Source organism: Lodderomyces beijingensis (genome assembly GCF_963989305.1).
Source record: "Lodderomyces beijingensis strain CBS 14171 genome assembly, chromosome: 7".
Lineage (NCBI taxonomy): Eukaryota > Fungi > Ascomycota > Pichiomycetes > Serinales > Debaryomycetaceae > Lodderomyces > Lodderomyces beijingensis.
The window spans coordinates 747242-763466 of NC_089976.1; the positions used below are offsets into that span (position 1 = coordinate 747242).

The 16225-nt window shown below is 48.4% G+C and overlaps 6 protein-coding genes across 6 annotated transcripts; 2 read left to right on the forward strand and 4 right to left on the reverse strand. All coding sequences in view use genetic code 12, as the record gives it.

The window, feature by feature from the left end:
- Positions 1-73: 73 nt before the first annotated feature.
- Positions 74-6226, reverse strand: LODBEIA_P55940 (uncharacterized protein; the record flags this gene model as incomplete). The annotated part of the gene is made up of 1 exon (XM_066975943.1): positions 74-6226. The coding sequence occupies one exon, from the start codon at positions 6224-6226 to the stop codon at positions 74-76; it is 6153 nt and encodes a 2050-aa protein (XP_066832532.1).
- Positions 6227-8392: 2166 nt separating this feature from the next.
- On the forward strand, positions 8393-9373 carry LODBEIA_P55950 (uncharacterized protein; the record flags this gene model as incomplete). The annotated part of the gene is made up of 1 exon (XM_066975944.1): positions 8393-9373. The coding sequence occupies one exon, from the start codon at positions 8393-8395 to the stop codon at positions 9371-9373; it is 981 nt and encodes a 326-aa protein (XP_066832533.1).
- A 739-nt stretch (positions 9374-10112) lies between these two features.
- On the reverse strand, positions 10113-10523 carry LODBEIA_P55960 (uncharacterized protein; the record flags this gene model as incomplete). The annotated part of the gene is made up of 1 exon (XM_066975945.1): positions 10113-10523. One exon carries the CDS (start codon positions 10521-10523, stop codon positions 10113-10115), a length of 411 nt encoding a protein of 136 aa, XP_066832534.1.
- Positions 10524-12433: 1910 nt separating this feature from the next.
- LODBEIA_P55970 (uncharacterized protein) lies at positions 12434-13876 on the forward strand (the record flags this gene model as incomplete). Its single annotated transcript, XM_066975946.1, has 1 exon — positions 12434-13876. The coding sequence occupies one exon, from the start codon at positions 12434-12436 to the stop codon at positions 13874-13876; it is 1443 nt and encodes a 480-aa protein (XP_066832535.1).
- Positions 13877-13957: 81 nt separating this feature from the next.
- LODBEIA_P55980 (uncharacterized protein) lies at positions 13958-14518 on the reverse strand (the record flags this gene model as incomplete). The annotated part of the gene is made up of 1 exon (XM_066975947.1): positions 13958-14518. One exon carries the CDS (start codon positions 14516-14518, stop codon positions 13958-13960), a length of 561 nt encoding a protein of 186 aa, XP_066832536.1.
- Positions 14519-14847: 329 nt separating this feature from the next.
- On the reverse strand, positions 14848-15606 carry LODBEIA_P55990 (uncharacterized protein; the record flags this gene model as incomplete). Its single annotated transcript, XM_066975948.1, has 1 exon — positions 14848-15606. The coding sequence occupies one exon, from the start codon at positions 15604-15606 to the stop codon at positions 14848-14850; it is 759 nt and encodes a 252-aa protein (XP_066832537.1).
- Positions 15607-16225: the final 619 nt, after the last annotated feature.

Below are 16225 nucleotides of genomic sequence, written 5' to 3' on the forward strand. Positions count from 1 at the left end.
AAAGAAAATAAAACATTGGTATCTTGTATATTGTTTGTTTATATAAATTATTTATTAATGTATCTTATGTTGATTATCGAGATTCATACAGTTCCCAATTATCCAAAATGGCCTTGATCTTATCGCTCTTGGTCAACTCGTAGACCTCAGTGAAGTACTCTCTCGTGATAGCAAATGGCTTCGCCGTCAAATTAGGAATGTATTTTCCGATCAAATCCTGCGGCTTGACTGAGCTCTTGGGGATCTTCTTGCACAAAAACCTCTGGAAGGGCTTGACTCCCGACATCAAGTAGGACGAATGGAAGGGCACACTGATGCCCTTTAAGGGAATAACAGCAAAACCACGCTCCAACTCAATCGGCTGCGGCTTGCTCAAGCTCTGCTGTTTCACTTCGTCGATAATCTCATTCAAGTGCAGCTCGACCTCCTCGAGGGTGAGCTGTTGCTGGAGCTTGACGATGTCAATCTTGTTGAGCTTCAACACGTTGAGCACGTTGGTGAGGGTGTCCAACGCTTGCAAGTCGCCCGCGGCCACGTACTGCTGGTTCTCGACGTTGTAGTTGACGATTTCCAATAGCCATTTCGTGCGTTGCGCGACGCTGTCGACAACGAAGCGCAATGCCGCGTCGTCAAACGTGGCGCTGACTCGGCTAGGGTTGATGGCGCACATGCCGTAATTGGAGCGGCCAAATTCGTCACGAGGAACAGCAACTTGCATCGTCATGCCTCGGTAGAATACGACGTCCACAAGCGACTCAATAGGCATCACGTTGGCTAAGGAGGAAAGGGCTGAGTACTCGCCCAAGGAGTGGCCGGCAAACATGATGTCGGACGGGATGAGCCCCTTGGACTTGATGTCTTCGTAGGCAGCCTTCTCCATCAACGTCAACGCGGGCTGGGTGAACTGGGTAGCGGAAAGCAAGCCCGTGGGGGAGACAAAGGTGTAGGATGTAGTTTCGTGGTCGATGTCTTTGAAGATCTTTTCCGATTTCAATTCGCCGTCTTCGCCGATCGTTTCAAACATCATCCCAATGTAGTTGTCGCGGATGCTTCTACCTTTTGAGCCGCCGAAATGGATAGTCAATTCGTTGGGGTTGTTTTGCACAATGTCCAATATTGAAAAGCCGTAGTTGTCGATAAAGTGCTTGTCGGCTTTGTCCCAGACTTCCTTGGCGACATCGGAGGAGTTGTACAAGTCCATACCCATTCCTTGCTCTTGGGAGCCTTGGCCCGTGAACACGTAGGTGGTGATGGGCTGTTCAATCTCGGCCTCGCCAATCAACACGGGGGTGTCGGTTTCGATATTCTTGGTTTCAATCTTGATGATCTTACGCCCGTTGATCATCCCCACGTGTTCCATGGTGGTTTGCAAGACGTCGTTGGGCAAGACCATACCGACAAAGTCGCACTTGAAAGCGCGCACTCGTGAAGCCACGTTGTTGGCAGTCCATTCTTCCACCAAGCCTCTAATCGATGCCGAAGAGTACATGCCGTGGGTGATGGTTCCGGGTAATTTGGCGTATTGAGCAAACACGCGCGAAACGTGGATAGGGTTATAGTCGCCCGAGACGATTGCATATGGCTCGTTTGTGCTTGGAGCTCTCGAGATCAACTCTTCGCTTGATGAAAGTGGGATGGAGTTTTCAAAGAGTACCGCTTCTTCAATGGTGTTTCCGTTTCTCGCCAAATAGTCGGTAACGGGGTTACCAAAGGAGACGCCAGCTTCGTAGTTGACTTCACCAGCTTGAATCACTTCCTTTGTTGGCAACTCGGTAAACACTTGGCCCGTGGTTATAATCGAGGAAAACACATTTGCCGATTTGAATTTATAAGTAGACTCGCATCTAAAAGTCAACACGTCAAATGGCACATCCTTGGTTAAATGGAACCATTCCTTTGACTTCAACACCGCCAAGTCCTTGGGCGATTTAAACGCAATTTGAACTGGGGTCTCGGTGACTTTCTGGAAGGTATTTTCGAAATCTTGATATTCGCCCCGGTACAAGAATTGAGATGAGACCTGCATCACCGGCTTGGTCTTTTCACGATAGATGGTGCCAACCACTTCGACCAACTTACCGCTGGGCTGGTTGATGACGGCCTTGATTTCGGCCCTCGTTGACACCACGTCGTCCTTTTTCAAGGGTGCCGCGCCGGGGATCATCTTGTATCCATTTGACAAGTGCACCAACTTCAACAAGTCGCCGTCGACAGTCTTGGGGAAGATGGCCTTGATGATGGCTTTCCATCCGATAACAATGGCAAAGTCCATAGGCGCAAGGGTGATTTTGCCCGGTCTGTTTACAAACGCTTCGCATTTGTTACCAATGGCGTGAGTAAACTCGGCAATGTCCTTTCCGGTAATGGAGACCTCATCACCCAAGATTTGGTCTTCGACGTTGATATCCAAGTTGTAGGGGACGTTTTTGGAGCCAAACCACAAGTACCAGTAAAACTCTTTGATTCTATCGTTTCTATCATCCATGATTTCAACAATGGGGGCAAATCCATCTTCGAGGTGGTACTTGTACAAAAATTTTAATGCTAGTGGGTCGCCATCGGCGGTTCTGTGTTCAATCAATGACAATTCAATGATGTTATCTTTAGACAATCTGATCTCGACAACGGGGAGCAAGTCGCCTTTAACACGCTCGTACACAATCAACTCGTTGGTTTGCTTATCGATGGTGACCTTGGAGTGCGGAGCAGGTGCAAGAACATCGTGCACCGAGTTGGGCACATGCTTGGACCCTTGCACGATTCTGTCGGTGGAGATGAACGCTTGCAACCAGTTCAACTTGGGGCCAGCTAACATATTCAACCATGGTGCCACGTGAGGAACCTTGGACGTGATTTCATATGTGGTGATATTCTTGCCGTCAGTAACGATGACGTTATCGACATTCTTGAGTGGTGCCGGCTTTTTGCCGCCGAAATATTCAACAATGGGGATCTTTGACGCGTCGCCTTCATATTGGTCTTGCAACAACTTGGCAATGTGGCCCTCATGGATGTTATCCAAGATTTCGCCAATGGGCTCGTCGACGTGGTTGGTGAATTGACATGCAACTGGGCCATGCAAGATACACGTTCTTTGCACATCTTCATCCACCACTGCTTCCAAGTCCTCCGATTGCCAAAGGGAGTCCTTTTTGAAGAAAAATTCAAATCGTTCATCCAACACGGGCACAAATGGCACTGGTTTCTGACCGAGTCTCGTGCAACAAATCAAGAAATAGTCGCAGTCTTCTTCTGAAATGAGCTGGGTTTGAGCCAATTTGAACTGGTTGAAAAGATCATTAGTCAACGATTGTGGGTCTTGAGCTAACTGGGCATAGTTTTGAATCAATGACACGCGGTTGGCCTCGATGGTGAATCTTTCTTCGACTCGTCTCAAAAAGTCACCAAAGAGGTTCCGTAAGGAGACATCGATCCAGCGTTTCGACTTGTCAACGTACATCAACTCAATCAATCTGTTGGCGACCTCTTGATACGTCATATCTTGCAAGTCGCAAACACCTTGCGAGTTGCGACCAAACCAGGGCTTTTGCGAATCCTTGTTCAACTTGTCAATGATGTAGTCTCTCTTTTTAGCAATGGCGTCCAAGAGCTTATTCTTTGGCTGATTGAAAATTGTCTCGTCCAACTCTTTCCAAAACATGACTCCTCGAGTGGCAATCTTGTGAATGGGCTCGCCCATTTCCGACTTGACGGTAATCACGCCACCAGTGGGTCTTTTGTAAGTTTGTTCCCATTGGTCATCGGGGACACCTTTGCAACTAGCAATCAATTTTTTGGCCTCCGTTGATGTGCGAGCTTCCTTTGCAGTCATCACCCTCGAGCCAAACAAGACACCATCAAAAGGCATGGGAGGATAGTTGAACTTGCTCGACCATGAACCAGTCAAGTAAGGGTAGGTATCTTCAGCAGAGCCAAACCCGGAGCCTGCAACCAAGACAATGTTGGAGCATCTTCTAATCTTGGAGTACATCTGCAAGATGGGTTGGTGGAAATCTTCAAACGAGTGGTGGCCTCCTCCTCTGCCTCCAGTCCATTGCAACACAATGGGGAAACTTGGGTGGGCCTTGGCGATGGCAATCGCCTGGCAGATGGAGTCAACGGACCCTGGTTTTAATCCTAAATGAGTCAAGCCGAGCTCCTCAATGTACTCAGTGGCAACTTCCAACGAAGGGACACCAGCTCCAATGGTCAACGACTGGATGGGGTAGTTTTTCTCTCTCAATTCCTTGATCAAGGGAATACCCCATTGCAACATGAATGGGTTAACGTAGATCAAATTGATGCCGATTCCATAGCCGGGCTTGATCTTGGCGACAATTTCGTCAATGGCACTCGTCATCATTGCCCCGGAGAAATAGCCACCGCCGGCCAACTCAATGTGGTAGCCGGCATTGATGGAAGCGGCGATAATCTCGGGGTTGACTGTGGTGGGGGTCATTCCGGGGACCATTAATGGAGCTCTGCCCAACAATTGCGAAAACTTGGTGTTTACGTAAACTTTACCCTTGGAGGTCTTGACCAAGGTGGGTTTATACTCTTGCAACCAGTTCGAGGCCCATTTAATCAGCCTATCGCTACTTTTTTGGAAAAGCTCGTGCTTGAATCCATATTCGTCGTCGACGGGGTTGGAGTCGACCGTGCCGGCAATGATGATTCTGGCACCGGTACCTTCCTTGTTCCGATGGGTCAATACCCCCAAACCTGAGACTCCACCGGGGCCAAAATCGATAATGTGGGAAGCTTCATGATCCGTTGCCAACTCCCAATGGACGGGCAACTCGGTGATCAATTTCACCAACCTGGCATTTAAATCCAGCGATTTTTCAACCTGTTGCAAGTTTGAGCCGTCAAAAGTATCGTAAACGGGGATCTTTAACGCGTCAAACGAGATCAGTTGCACGTCATCCAAGATCGTGGCTGTTGCCTCGGCCAACAAGTGGGAGTGGAAAGGCGAGATTATAGGGAGGAATCTATTGGTGCATTTCAATTTTCTTTCGCTGTAAGGGACACGCGATTGGTCCAAGCCGTTGGGGGCCTTGATATTTCTCAAGTTCAAGTTGAAACCATAAAGGGATTCTGGGGGACCAGACAAGACCAAATTACGAGCGCCATTAATCAAACTGATGGCGATGTGTTTCTCCTTGGGCAAATGGGAGTTTGTTTGATCGATGAATTTGTTGACCTTGTCAATGGGTAAATCTCGAACCGAGAGCATGGGAGATGGACGGCCTTCTCCGTTGGCCAAGGAATCTTGCAACATGGTTGGAGGCAACGAGGTTCTCGGGTAGGTGGCCAAGCATCTGGAGCCGATAAACAACAACATCGAGCATGCCTTGATGGAGTTTGCTAAAAACGACTCCCAGTTGTATGAGCCGGCGATTGCCACTGCCGTAACTATACCTTGCGAGTGGCCCGTTGCCCAGCTTGTTAAATCTCTCAATTCACCAGGGGAGAAGCCGAGCACTTTACAAGTGATGGCATAGTGGCACAATTGGATTATACAAATGATGGGGCAACTAACGGGTACACTCAACAAGTAGTCCTGGTCCGGGGTGATTTCAGGATGCTTCAACCAGCGGATAATGTTCAAGCCCTGGGTATAGATCTTGTCAAACTCGGTGTTTTGCTTCACCAACAGGTCCAATTTTTCCGTGATGGGCACCAAGAGGTCCTCCGTGATCAAGCTGCCGTAGAGATGGTAGATTTCCCGCAATTCTTCAAAATAGTCGTCGGTGTTGCCCTGCCCGCCAAAGATGGCCGCCATCTTGGCGTCCTTGACGGAGGCGCGGTAGAACAAGTTGGACTCGCTCTTGACAATCGAGGCCGACTGGTAGTAGTTTTTAATGAGGTTCTTGATTTTGCCCGCGGTCGTGGGGAAAGCTTCATCTTGCAATAATTGCACGGCAAAGGAGTGGATGTTATCTTGGTTTCCCAAAAAAGTCGACTCAAAGTCTTTGATGGAGTTGCCGAGTAGCTCTCCCACCTGCGGCTTGCTTCTCTGTTGGCTCAAGTAGCCCAAAAACTTGCCGTAAAGCTCCACGGGGCTCGAGGGCTCGTCATCGTCGGCAAACCCTTCGGTGGGTGCAGGTAGCGTCTTGTTGAACTCATCTTTCAATTGTGAATAGAATACGAATAAGTTTTGCGGAACAATGAAAGTGTGTTCAATTGAGCCGTGGCTCAACTTGAACGGTCTCTGCTGGGACATTGAAATGGTATGCTAAATGCAATAGGAACGGGTGCTAGCAGAAATTGAAAAAAATTGGCTACTTTTCACTCAATGGTGACTTAGGTGGTAATAGCGATTGGTAATGGGGGGGTTGTGGGAAGGTATCAATGAAGAAGTTCCCTTTGAATCCTGGAAGAAAATAGCAAATCGAGATGGCTGAAAAATGTACGCCCTGCGAGATATCCAAATATATATGACTCTATATATATATATCTATCTATCTATCTATCCATACGTATATCTCTCTATGTTATAGGGGCTGCCGTGCTAGTACCAAAGGAAGGGCCAATGAATAAAAATTTATTTTTTGTTGGTGTTGGTCCTTTTTTTTTTTTTCTTTGCGTGTGGCAGAGATCCACGAGGGAAAGGGCAAATAGACCGCAAAAAAGTCGAACGAAGATGTTGGGATTATATTTGGTTCGTGAAGTAACGGGGGGGAGGATCAGAAAGGTTCAGGGTTGCAGATTTCGCGGGCTCTGACGGGTAATAAAGCTCAACATAACCAGTGGGCATTGAATAAATATAAAAAAAAAAAAAAAAAAACGGGTCAAATGCCCTTCATGCTGCGTTTTTTTTTTTAGAAATAGGGCCTTTTAGCTGGGACTAACCTACAAGCCGTTCAACCCCCAGTGCTTACTTCCTAGACCTCTCTCTCTTCATCATCTTCCTCCCATCCCGAGCATCCTGGTTTTTTGGGGCTTTTTTCGAGATGGGAAGTCGCTGTGGTGCTTTAGGCGATGCCCGATGACACAAACCGGAACAGCAAAATAACGACTATGTTACCAACTTTTCCGGGACCATGGCTTGTATGCAGGTCTCGAGCCCAACAACAGCCACCACCAAAACACCCGTCTTGAGCACCCTTGAAACAGCTCGACAGACACCAGGAGTCTTTTCGTGGGAAGAAGAGTCAGTCAACAGCCCGATAGCAGCAGGATCTACGGTGATACTTGTTTTCGCAGGAACGGGGGCTTTTGCAAACCAGTCACGTGACCCGCCGCTTCGAGTTGGTTCGCTAACCATGTAACCTCTTGTTATCTGTTACCTGCTCTAATTTATCCTTTCTTTTCTTTTGGGTTTTGGTTATGCTATCAAAGGGGACGCACGGAGAAACGCTGTCATGGTCAACAGCTTTCCGAATCTTGCACGCTCCAGCCAGAACTGGGTCCATATTTCCCGTTCTTTTCTGCTTAAAATGGCCCTGTTGCATAAAGCGGCTTTGCTGCGAAAAAAAAAAAAAAAAAAAAAAGTGAGCAGTGGGAAGATGCAGCAGATGGGGTACGATTCGATTGTTTCGGGACCTTTTTTTTTTTTTTTTTTTTTTTGAGGTGTCTAGCGAATACAAGAACAATAGAACGACAGGCGAGAAGATCTCTGGTGATGATACTGCCTTGTACAAACTGGAAACTGGCGCTGCTTCAAGATCGAGCTCTCGACCGATCGGTGGAAACGGAAATGGTGGCTATCGATAGATTGTGCTAGTAGCAGCAAGTGCCAGTTCCTTCGTGCAATCCCGCGACGGTGGAATAGAGCAGTGCTTTTTGATTGTACGTGAGTTGCGACTCTAGAATGGAAGTAGAAGTGTCGGTGATGTTGGCCGTTGGGAGTTGGTGGGGGGCATTTTTCCACACGTTTTGCTGCGAATATTACGAACCAAGAACAGAATTGCCATGGCGATGATGCACACCCAGCTTTTACTCAACTGGCATCTCCTCCGACTCAAGCGAATTGCAACCAACACTTTGTTTTGCTTGGAGAAACGTGTTGCAGAGGAGGAGTCACGTGCAAAATGGCACGTGACTTCGAATCCCAGCGTGGGCGACATCACGACGAGACTACAACGTGACGGACCATATTCCCTCTACTATTTGCTCCAAGTTGACATTGCAATGTCAAAGTCAAATCCAAAGTCATCTCTTTTTCTCTGTCGAAGATGCTGACGCTCTGACCTGCCGTTGTCATCCCTATGCCTCCCTCTCCCAAACTCAACCAACAGAGTCATCGCCTCGGCAGAAACTAAACGAGCGAAGAACAAATCGAAGAAGAAGAAAAAAAAAAAGTGGTATAAAATCTCACCCACGAGATATACACCGATCCAGAAGCTAAAAACAAAAAAAACCTCCCCATAGATAGCACCAAGAACCAATGGCATCGAGAATCCTTCTCCAGTCCTCCTTTGGACTCGCCTCGCTTGGGCTCGCCTCATACTTGTGGTCGAGCGCATCCAAACCTCAAACAATCCCACCAGCAACAGACCCACCGCTCGGCTCATCCTCCGTCAGCTCCCCCAACTCGGGTAAGGACGTGTTTGACCCATCCACGATCCAACCGCAGGCCTACTTCAAATACGGCTTCCCCGGGCCCGTGCACGATCTCGCGCCACACACAGAGTTCATCTCATGCTACGACCGCGCCCGGCGCAACCCTTACTGGGTACTCGAGCACATCACGCGCGCCTCGCTCCAGCGCACCACCGACCTGGGCGACCGCAAACGGTCGGTATTCAAGGAAGACGAGCTGATCCCGAGCAAGTTCCGCGGCCGCTTGCGCGACTATTTCCGCAGCGGCTACGACCGCGGCCACCAGGCCCCCGCCGCGGACGCCAAGTTCAGCCAAACTGCCATTGACGAAACTTTTCTTTTGAGCAATATGGCTCCTCAAGTGGGCGAGGGGTTCAATCGCGATTACTGGAGCCACTTTGAGGACTTTGTGCGGAGGTTGACTATGAAATACGATGACGTGAGAGTTATGACGGGGCCCTTGTATTTGCCAAAGTTGTGTCCGGATGGCAAGTACCGCGTCAGTTACGAAGTGGTGGGGTCGCCTCCCAATATCGCGGTGCCGACGCATTTCTTCAAGTTGGTTGTGGGGGAGGATAAGAGTAGAGAGGGCGTGGTGAGCGTGGGTGCGTTTGTCTTGCCTAATGATGTCATCGATAATGGCACTCCATTGCAGCTGTTTCAAGTGCCCGTGGAGGCGTTGGAACGGAGCAGCGGGTTGGAGTTGTTGCAGAAGGTGCCTTACTATAATAAGAAGGACTTGTGTCATGAGGTCAAGTGCGAGATCATCGTGAGGGAGTTTCCAAAGCAAGTTGACCAGGTCTTGGCCTTACCTGAGGGAAAGTAAAATGTGAGAGGCTGTGAAATAAAGAGCGCATGAAGTAGACTCACGGCATGGATATATATATATACATATTTGTAACTAGATTTACATGTTATTTATATTGCATTATTGGCCGATTACAACTGTAATGGTTGACAAGATTTTGGCCTTATCTTAGAAAAACAATGAAACGGACGTGAGAGTGTCAACTAGACCCACGGCATGGTTATTTGCAACTAGATTTACACGTTATTTATATTGCAATGCCGATACAACTGTACTCGTTGACTAGATTCTGGTTCCACGGCATGGTCATATATGTAGGTAGATCTACAAGTTTTTTATATCGCATGAATGGCCGCTTCAGCTGTAATGGGATGACATGGGATTCCCCCCCTCATGCCATAGAAGCTACACTATCCCCAGTCTAGGTATTAAACAAAACTGTATTAAAAAATTTGTAAACAAATGTATAAAACGACTTCAAGAATGGCAACTCAAATCAGTTGCCCGTTCAAAAAAAAAAAAAAAATTTCAACAACAAAAGCAGTCAACCAGTGCAAACAAATATATTTCAAAAAAAAAAAAAATTGTATTACTGTTTCTTTCCTCTGTGTGTTTCAACCTAAATAATGTCTATATTGGATAAAATGTTGGATAAAATGGAATGGGGATTGGAATGAAAGTGAAAGGTGAAAGATGAGCGGGGGGATAAGGTGTAGTGCTTGTATTTTTTTTGTTTTTCGGTTGGGGTTTATTCCACTTACATCAACAACGCAGCACCTAAAGCAACGACACCGGCAACACCAAAAGTGGCACCAGAGGCAGCAACACCGGCCCTGGAGGAAGAGGAGGAGCCGCCGGCACCACCGCCGGTGGAGTTTCCGCCGGCACCGCCCCCGGTGGAGTTGGCTCTCTTTTGAATCTGGACTCTCAACACATCGTCGGCGGAAGCAGAGGACCTGATGGAGGCGTCTCTGATCGAGGTCCACTCGCTTGGCGAGACAACCACAGTGGTGGTGGTTGGGTGAGGAGTCTTGTTGAATCTACCGTACTTTTGCGTGGTTTCGGTTCTGTACACGGTGACAACCTCGGGCTTGTTGGTGTCCTTGGGGCCCCTGGAGGCAAGAACCGAGGAGAGGGTGAATGCCGATGCTAACAAGGTGAACTTCATTTTCTTCCTAGTGGGTCTCTCTTCAATTGGAAAAGGCAAGGGGTTGGGCTAGTGCTCAAGAGGAAAAGAAGAGGAAAAACTGGGTTGAGCAAAGGAGTGAATTTTTTTCCCTTCCTCTATAAAGATATATAATCTGAGCATGGCGAAGGTGGTGGGAGGAGATTGGGAGCCAGATGCAACGGGTCGTGCACCCGGGGCGGGAAAGCGAGAGAAAAGAATTCCCTCATAGTTAAGGCAGCAATTCGCTTGGGGAAGAAACATCAACAAAGCTGCCGCCCGCCAACTGCACCAATGCAACACCAGCTGCTGGACCAGAACAATAGCCACCAAGTCTGTCCCCGGCTCTGGTGGGACCACGGCTCTGGTGGGGCACTTGTTGGTGCTGGAGTTGCTACTTAGCAAGCTGGGATCTTCTACCACTGTGTCTGCGCTGGCCAGACCCCCCTCGCTTCTCCGCTTCAGGCCGACAACTGTTTTCCAGTGTCTAGACAGTGTGTCAATTCCTCGTAACGTGATAGGTTGCGGCTACATAAACCAACAATCAGTATATGCATCTATACTAAGTTCAACCACCCACTCTCCTACTCACTCACGCACCCACTGCTCTTTTTCCGCTTCAATTGTAATTTTTATTACCTGAGTCAATTATTTCCTTCTCCCAGCCGATCCCAGCAAGTCTCCCGCGCGCGCAAGTTGCCCGCTATTGCCGGAGATTTTGATACCGATAAGCGGTACCAACGTCATATTTTCATTTGAGCCCAATTTCCATCACCACAATCAACCCACCTTGGAAAGAAACAAAAAGAGAAAAAAAAAAACAGGAAAATTTTTTTTTTTTTTATTCTGTAGGCCTTCGATTCAATGGCTGGGTCTTCACTAACGCCGAGTCCATCGGCGATGGCTTTGGAGGCATCTTGTTTTACTTATCAAGAGTGTATATATCCAGGGAATACTGAGAGATGTTGCTGCTGCTGACGTTGGGTGAAATTTGTAGAGCATCGTTGCTGTGTAGTTGGATTAGCCCTTTGTTCCTCGGCAATGCCATGGGCTATGGTGGTGGTGGGTTCTGGAGATAAGCGACTGGAGATTGAGGAGGTCGTCCGCGGAGGTTCCGCGCGGATGTAAAACTGTCTGGATGAGAGAGAGAGAGGGGGGGAAGAGTATTGCAACGATAATAAAAATCGTTCCCGTGGTGGCAGTCGAGCTTCGCGCTAATTGCCGCGAAATTGGCATCAAGCAGCATCAACTTACATTTGGGTAGGTGCATGTCGGTCGACATGTTTCGGGACGGGATAGAGTATAAAAACCGGGTTTGACTCCTGGGCACGGGACGGTTTTCTTTTTTAGAGAGAACTCTGTTTTAGACATCTTGTGGTTCACCGCGCCGGCCTAGTTGAGACGTCTCACTCCGGTTCAAGACACCCACGGCACAAGACAGAAAATCTTTTTCCTTTTTGGTTTGTCATTTTTCAGGTTCTGACGGCACGGATTGACGAACCCTCTGGCCTCCTCGACTGTCTCCTCATCTTAGGCGACTTCCATGGCATCTCCTTTTTTTTTTTTTTTTTTTTTTTTTTTACTATCTTCTACTGTGATTGGCTGTTGAAGTTCTTTTTCTATCGTGAAAGTCGCCCCCCCTTCTTCTTCTTCTTCAAAGCTTGTTTCAGAATTAAAAAATTAACCTGGGATCTCAACGTCTCAACCATGTCAAACTGTTCATAACCGTTGAAAAGGTTGTTGTTTTCTTTTCAAATGTGTGTGTCGTGGATCTTGTTGCGACACTGGTTTATGACATGGGAAGATGGTAGCGTTTTGCAACGCGTCTAGCCCGGGGGAAGCTCTCAACACCAGACTATTATTCAAACCCTCGCCAAAAGCCATAAGACGGCCCATTCTTGGTTCAAACAAGCATGGACGCTTCCACGATAACAGTGCACTGGCACGATGACAACCAGCCGATCTACTCACTCGACATCCAGCCGCAACAGCAGACGCTGCCCACCACAGATGAACAGCCCTACTCGAGATTAGCCACTGCAGGAGGAGACAACAACATCCGAATATGGGGCATATCCACCACGAGCCCAAATCTAGTCGAGTACCGCTCGACCCTCACAAAGCACAGCCAGGCAATCAACGTGGTGCGGTTCAACCCCTCCGGAACCACCATCGCCACCGCGGGTGACGACGGCACGCTATTTCTCTGGAAAATGAGCAGCGTCATCATCCGCAACTTGGACAATGAAAACGACCAAGACTTGAAAGAGAGCTGGTATGTCGTGGGCACCATACGCTCCTCGACCGCGGAAGTCATGGATCTCGCCTGGAGCCCCACCGGCGACTACATCGTCACGGGGTCCATGGACAACACCATGCGCGTCTATAAATTGACCGACACCGGCAAGAAGAAAATCGACGCAGTGATGATCGCGTGTTTCACCGACCATCTGCATTATATCCAGGGGGTCGCGTGGGACCCCAGGGGAAGATACATTGCTAGCCAGTCTGCTGATCGAAGCATGAATGTTTATGAAGCCGTGGGCGGTACTTTGGATGTCAAATTGGTGCACAAGTTTCAGACTTTTAGGAATCGCGCTATATATTGTCTGGAAACCTTGCCCAGCTTTTTCCGACGATTGGCGTTTTCGCCCGATGGCTTGTTTTTGGTTACCCCTGCTGGGTTAGAGGAAAGTGGCGCTGAGAAAGCTGCCGAGTCCACCAATACCTCAACTGATCCGATGGAGCCACAACAGCCAAAAGAGCCACAAGAGCAACCTCAACTGGTCTCCCCACCCGCAACTTTCAAATACTCCATCTACATCTACGCAAGATCTAGAATTTCAACCAGCCCCGTCATCAAACTATGCGGACTATCCAAACCGGCAGTGGCAGTATCTTTCAGCCCCGTGAAATACACCACCACCAACAACACCCAGGGTAACTCGCTAGATATACCATATAAGCTAGTTTTCGCCGTGGCCACCCTCGACACCGTCATCATATACTCGACAGATGACGCCTTCCGCCCCTTGGGACAAGTCAGCAATCTCCACTACCAGCCGATAACCGATCTAGTGTGGCTGCACGACGGCATGAGACTAATCGCGAGCTCCGTCGATGGCTTCTGCTCAACTATAACATTTGAAGAGGGGAAATTCGGCCAAGTATACACTGGTCCCGATGTAGCCATACCGGAAAAGAAACCAACCAATACTACAACCACCCCCACGATAACAACAGAACCAGAGAAGAAGCAAGAGGACAAGCCGAAAACTATTGATTCATTCTTCAATACCGATAAAAAAGTAACCAAGAAAGCTAAAAAACGAATCACACCAACTCTAATCCAATAAATACCACCACCACCTAGAAAAAAAAAAAACATTCTTCTTTTTTTTTTAATGCAAAAAATCACCTCTTTGTCGCTTGTCAGCCTATCCCATCTGTTTAGCCAACCGAGCTCTCGCATCAACAATCATCTTGTTTCTCCGATTCGTCAACACGTCATCCGAGTCCAACACCGGGTTTTCGACATCGATGCCGTACCGCTTAAACAAATTCCTCTCAACGTCCAACGCCCCCGTCTCGCGCTTCACCGCCGCCCCAGGAGCCTCCGCGGGAGCTGGAGGAACGTAATCGGGCGGGAAGGGCAAGGTGCCTTGTTCCATGAACTTATCAATCGTCAACTCCACGGAGCCCGTCTGTTCCAAGTCGTACCGGATCTGTTCTGGTGTGAGCTGGGGCGCGATTGCTTGCACTACTTCGATCATGGAGTCCGTTACGGGCCGTCTGTTCCTGCGCGACGTGGCGGAGGTGGTTGAGCCTGCTGTAGCGGTTGTGGAGGCGTGGTTATGCTCGTTGTTGGGGGTCGATCTCGTTGCGCCTGTGGCGTGGTTGAGGAACTCTGTCTCTTGCGGAATGGGCTGGATCATCCATTTCAAGAAGAGAAAGACTGTGAGTGCTGCTGCTATGAAGAGGAGCGTGGAGGTGTCCATTATGGGCCGTGCTGTGAGCAGGATGTTAACTGTGGATAGCTTGATGGGTGTATGTTGGTGGTGGTGATGGCGGTGGGTTTTTTTTCGGGGGAGGTTTGAGCGGTCGACTGGTTTGAATTTGTCGCGTGCCGGGTACGGGATTTTGGAACATTGATGATATTTGAAATAGTTGAAGTATTTGAGAGTATCGATGGGTTGGTGGTTCAATGATACAATACACAGCTCATCTATACAGACTTACGAAGACGACCCGGGTCCCCAAGAATAAAAGATGGCACGTTTAGATGGGCGTCGGTGTCACCATACATATCCAATTACTTTTCTCATCGCTATTGGAAAGTAAGCTTGAACTCCTTATCCTGATGCTTCACCTTGTACAAAAACCCAGTAATGATATCGTTTTCCTTAGCAGTCAAGCTCAAAAAATGGGCCTTGACATGCAGGGCAAACTCCTTCTTGCTAATGCGGCTCTTTCCGCCACCGGGGTTTTTCACCAGAAACTCCCTTTGCAGCAGCTGCAGCAGAAGCGAGCCTTCCTCTTTACCTCCATCGCCGCGCTCCAGCTCTCTTTGCATCTGCTCAGCCCGCTTCATCTGCGCGCGCTTGCTATATGTCTTTTTGCCGATTTCCGAGTTTAAGATCTCCGAGTTGATCAGCTCGGGCCGCGGCAAGTTGAAGCCGTAGCGGTCGCTGTACTTGAGCAAGATTGCATCGTCCATCGTCTCAAAGTCCAAGGGGTCCTTGCGTGGCTTATCGCGGGGCCCATTCGAGTTGATGTGTTTCTGGAGGAAAGTTTGCTGTTGTTGAAGCGCGATTTGGGCCTTGACTTTTTGCGATGTTTTCGGTTGTGTCTGCGTCTGCTGTGACTGCTGTGACTGTTGAGACTGTTGTTGTTGTTGTTGGTTGGATGAAGAAGAAGAAGCTGCTGCTGCTGCTGCTGCTGCTGTTGTTGTGTTTGTAGTTGCGGCCGAGGGATTGTTTGTGGTTGAGGAGTTGGAGTTGCCGGTGGTGGAACTTGCGTGGTGGCTGTTGTATCGTGAATTTGTTTCGGATTCCGATGCTGATCCCTTCTGGTTTCGTCCCGCCATAGTTTTCGTGGTGGGGGGTTTTAAAGTATAATGAGTAGGGCTTTTATAGGTATTGACCTGCTGTTCTGGTTTAGGTTGTGAGTATGGTGTGTAGCCAACAGCGGTGGTGGTGGTGTTGGTGGTGGTTTATTAAAGCTATTCCGTATCTCGAAGCTACTCTTCAATGTGATCGTTTCTGGCGGGCACGTGACTATCACGTGACTTGGCTTCCGTAAGACAAGCGCCTCATAAGTAACATACAGATGCAAAGATGTCCACGAAAAGTTGCCAATTTTACTTACCTTTCTTTCATTGAGAAGGCAAGTCAAACAAGACACCACAGTGGGGAATTGAACTGAATTGAATTGGGCTTACATGACAGTCAAACGAATCTTTAGGCGGAACACAAACGCGGCGCTCATTCCACTGTGAGCTCTGTTGTCACGGTTGATTCGAGAAAAGTGTGAAATACAGGTATGTACACAATCTTACACTGCCCTAAAGATACAACCGCTTGTTCTTGTATTAGCATTGACATTGCAGCCGGTGTCCACACCACTGCTGCAAAAAAACTTGAGTGCTTAAACCATGAACAAAGCGCCCCGTTTCATCAACTGTACTTCAACACAAAAGGATTCCA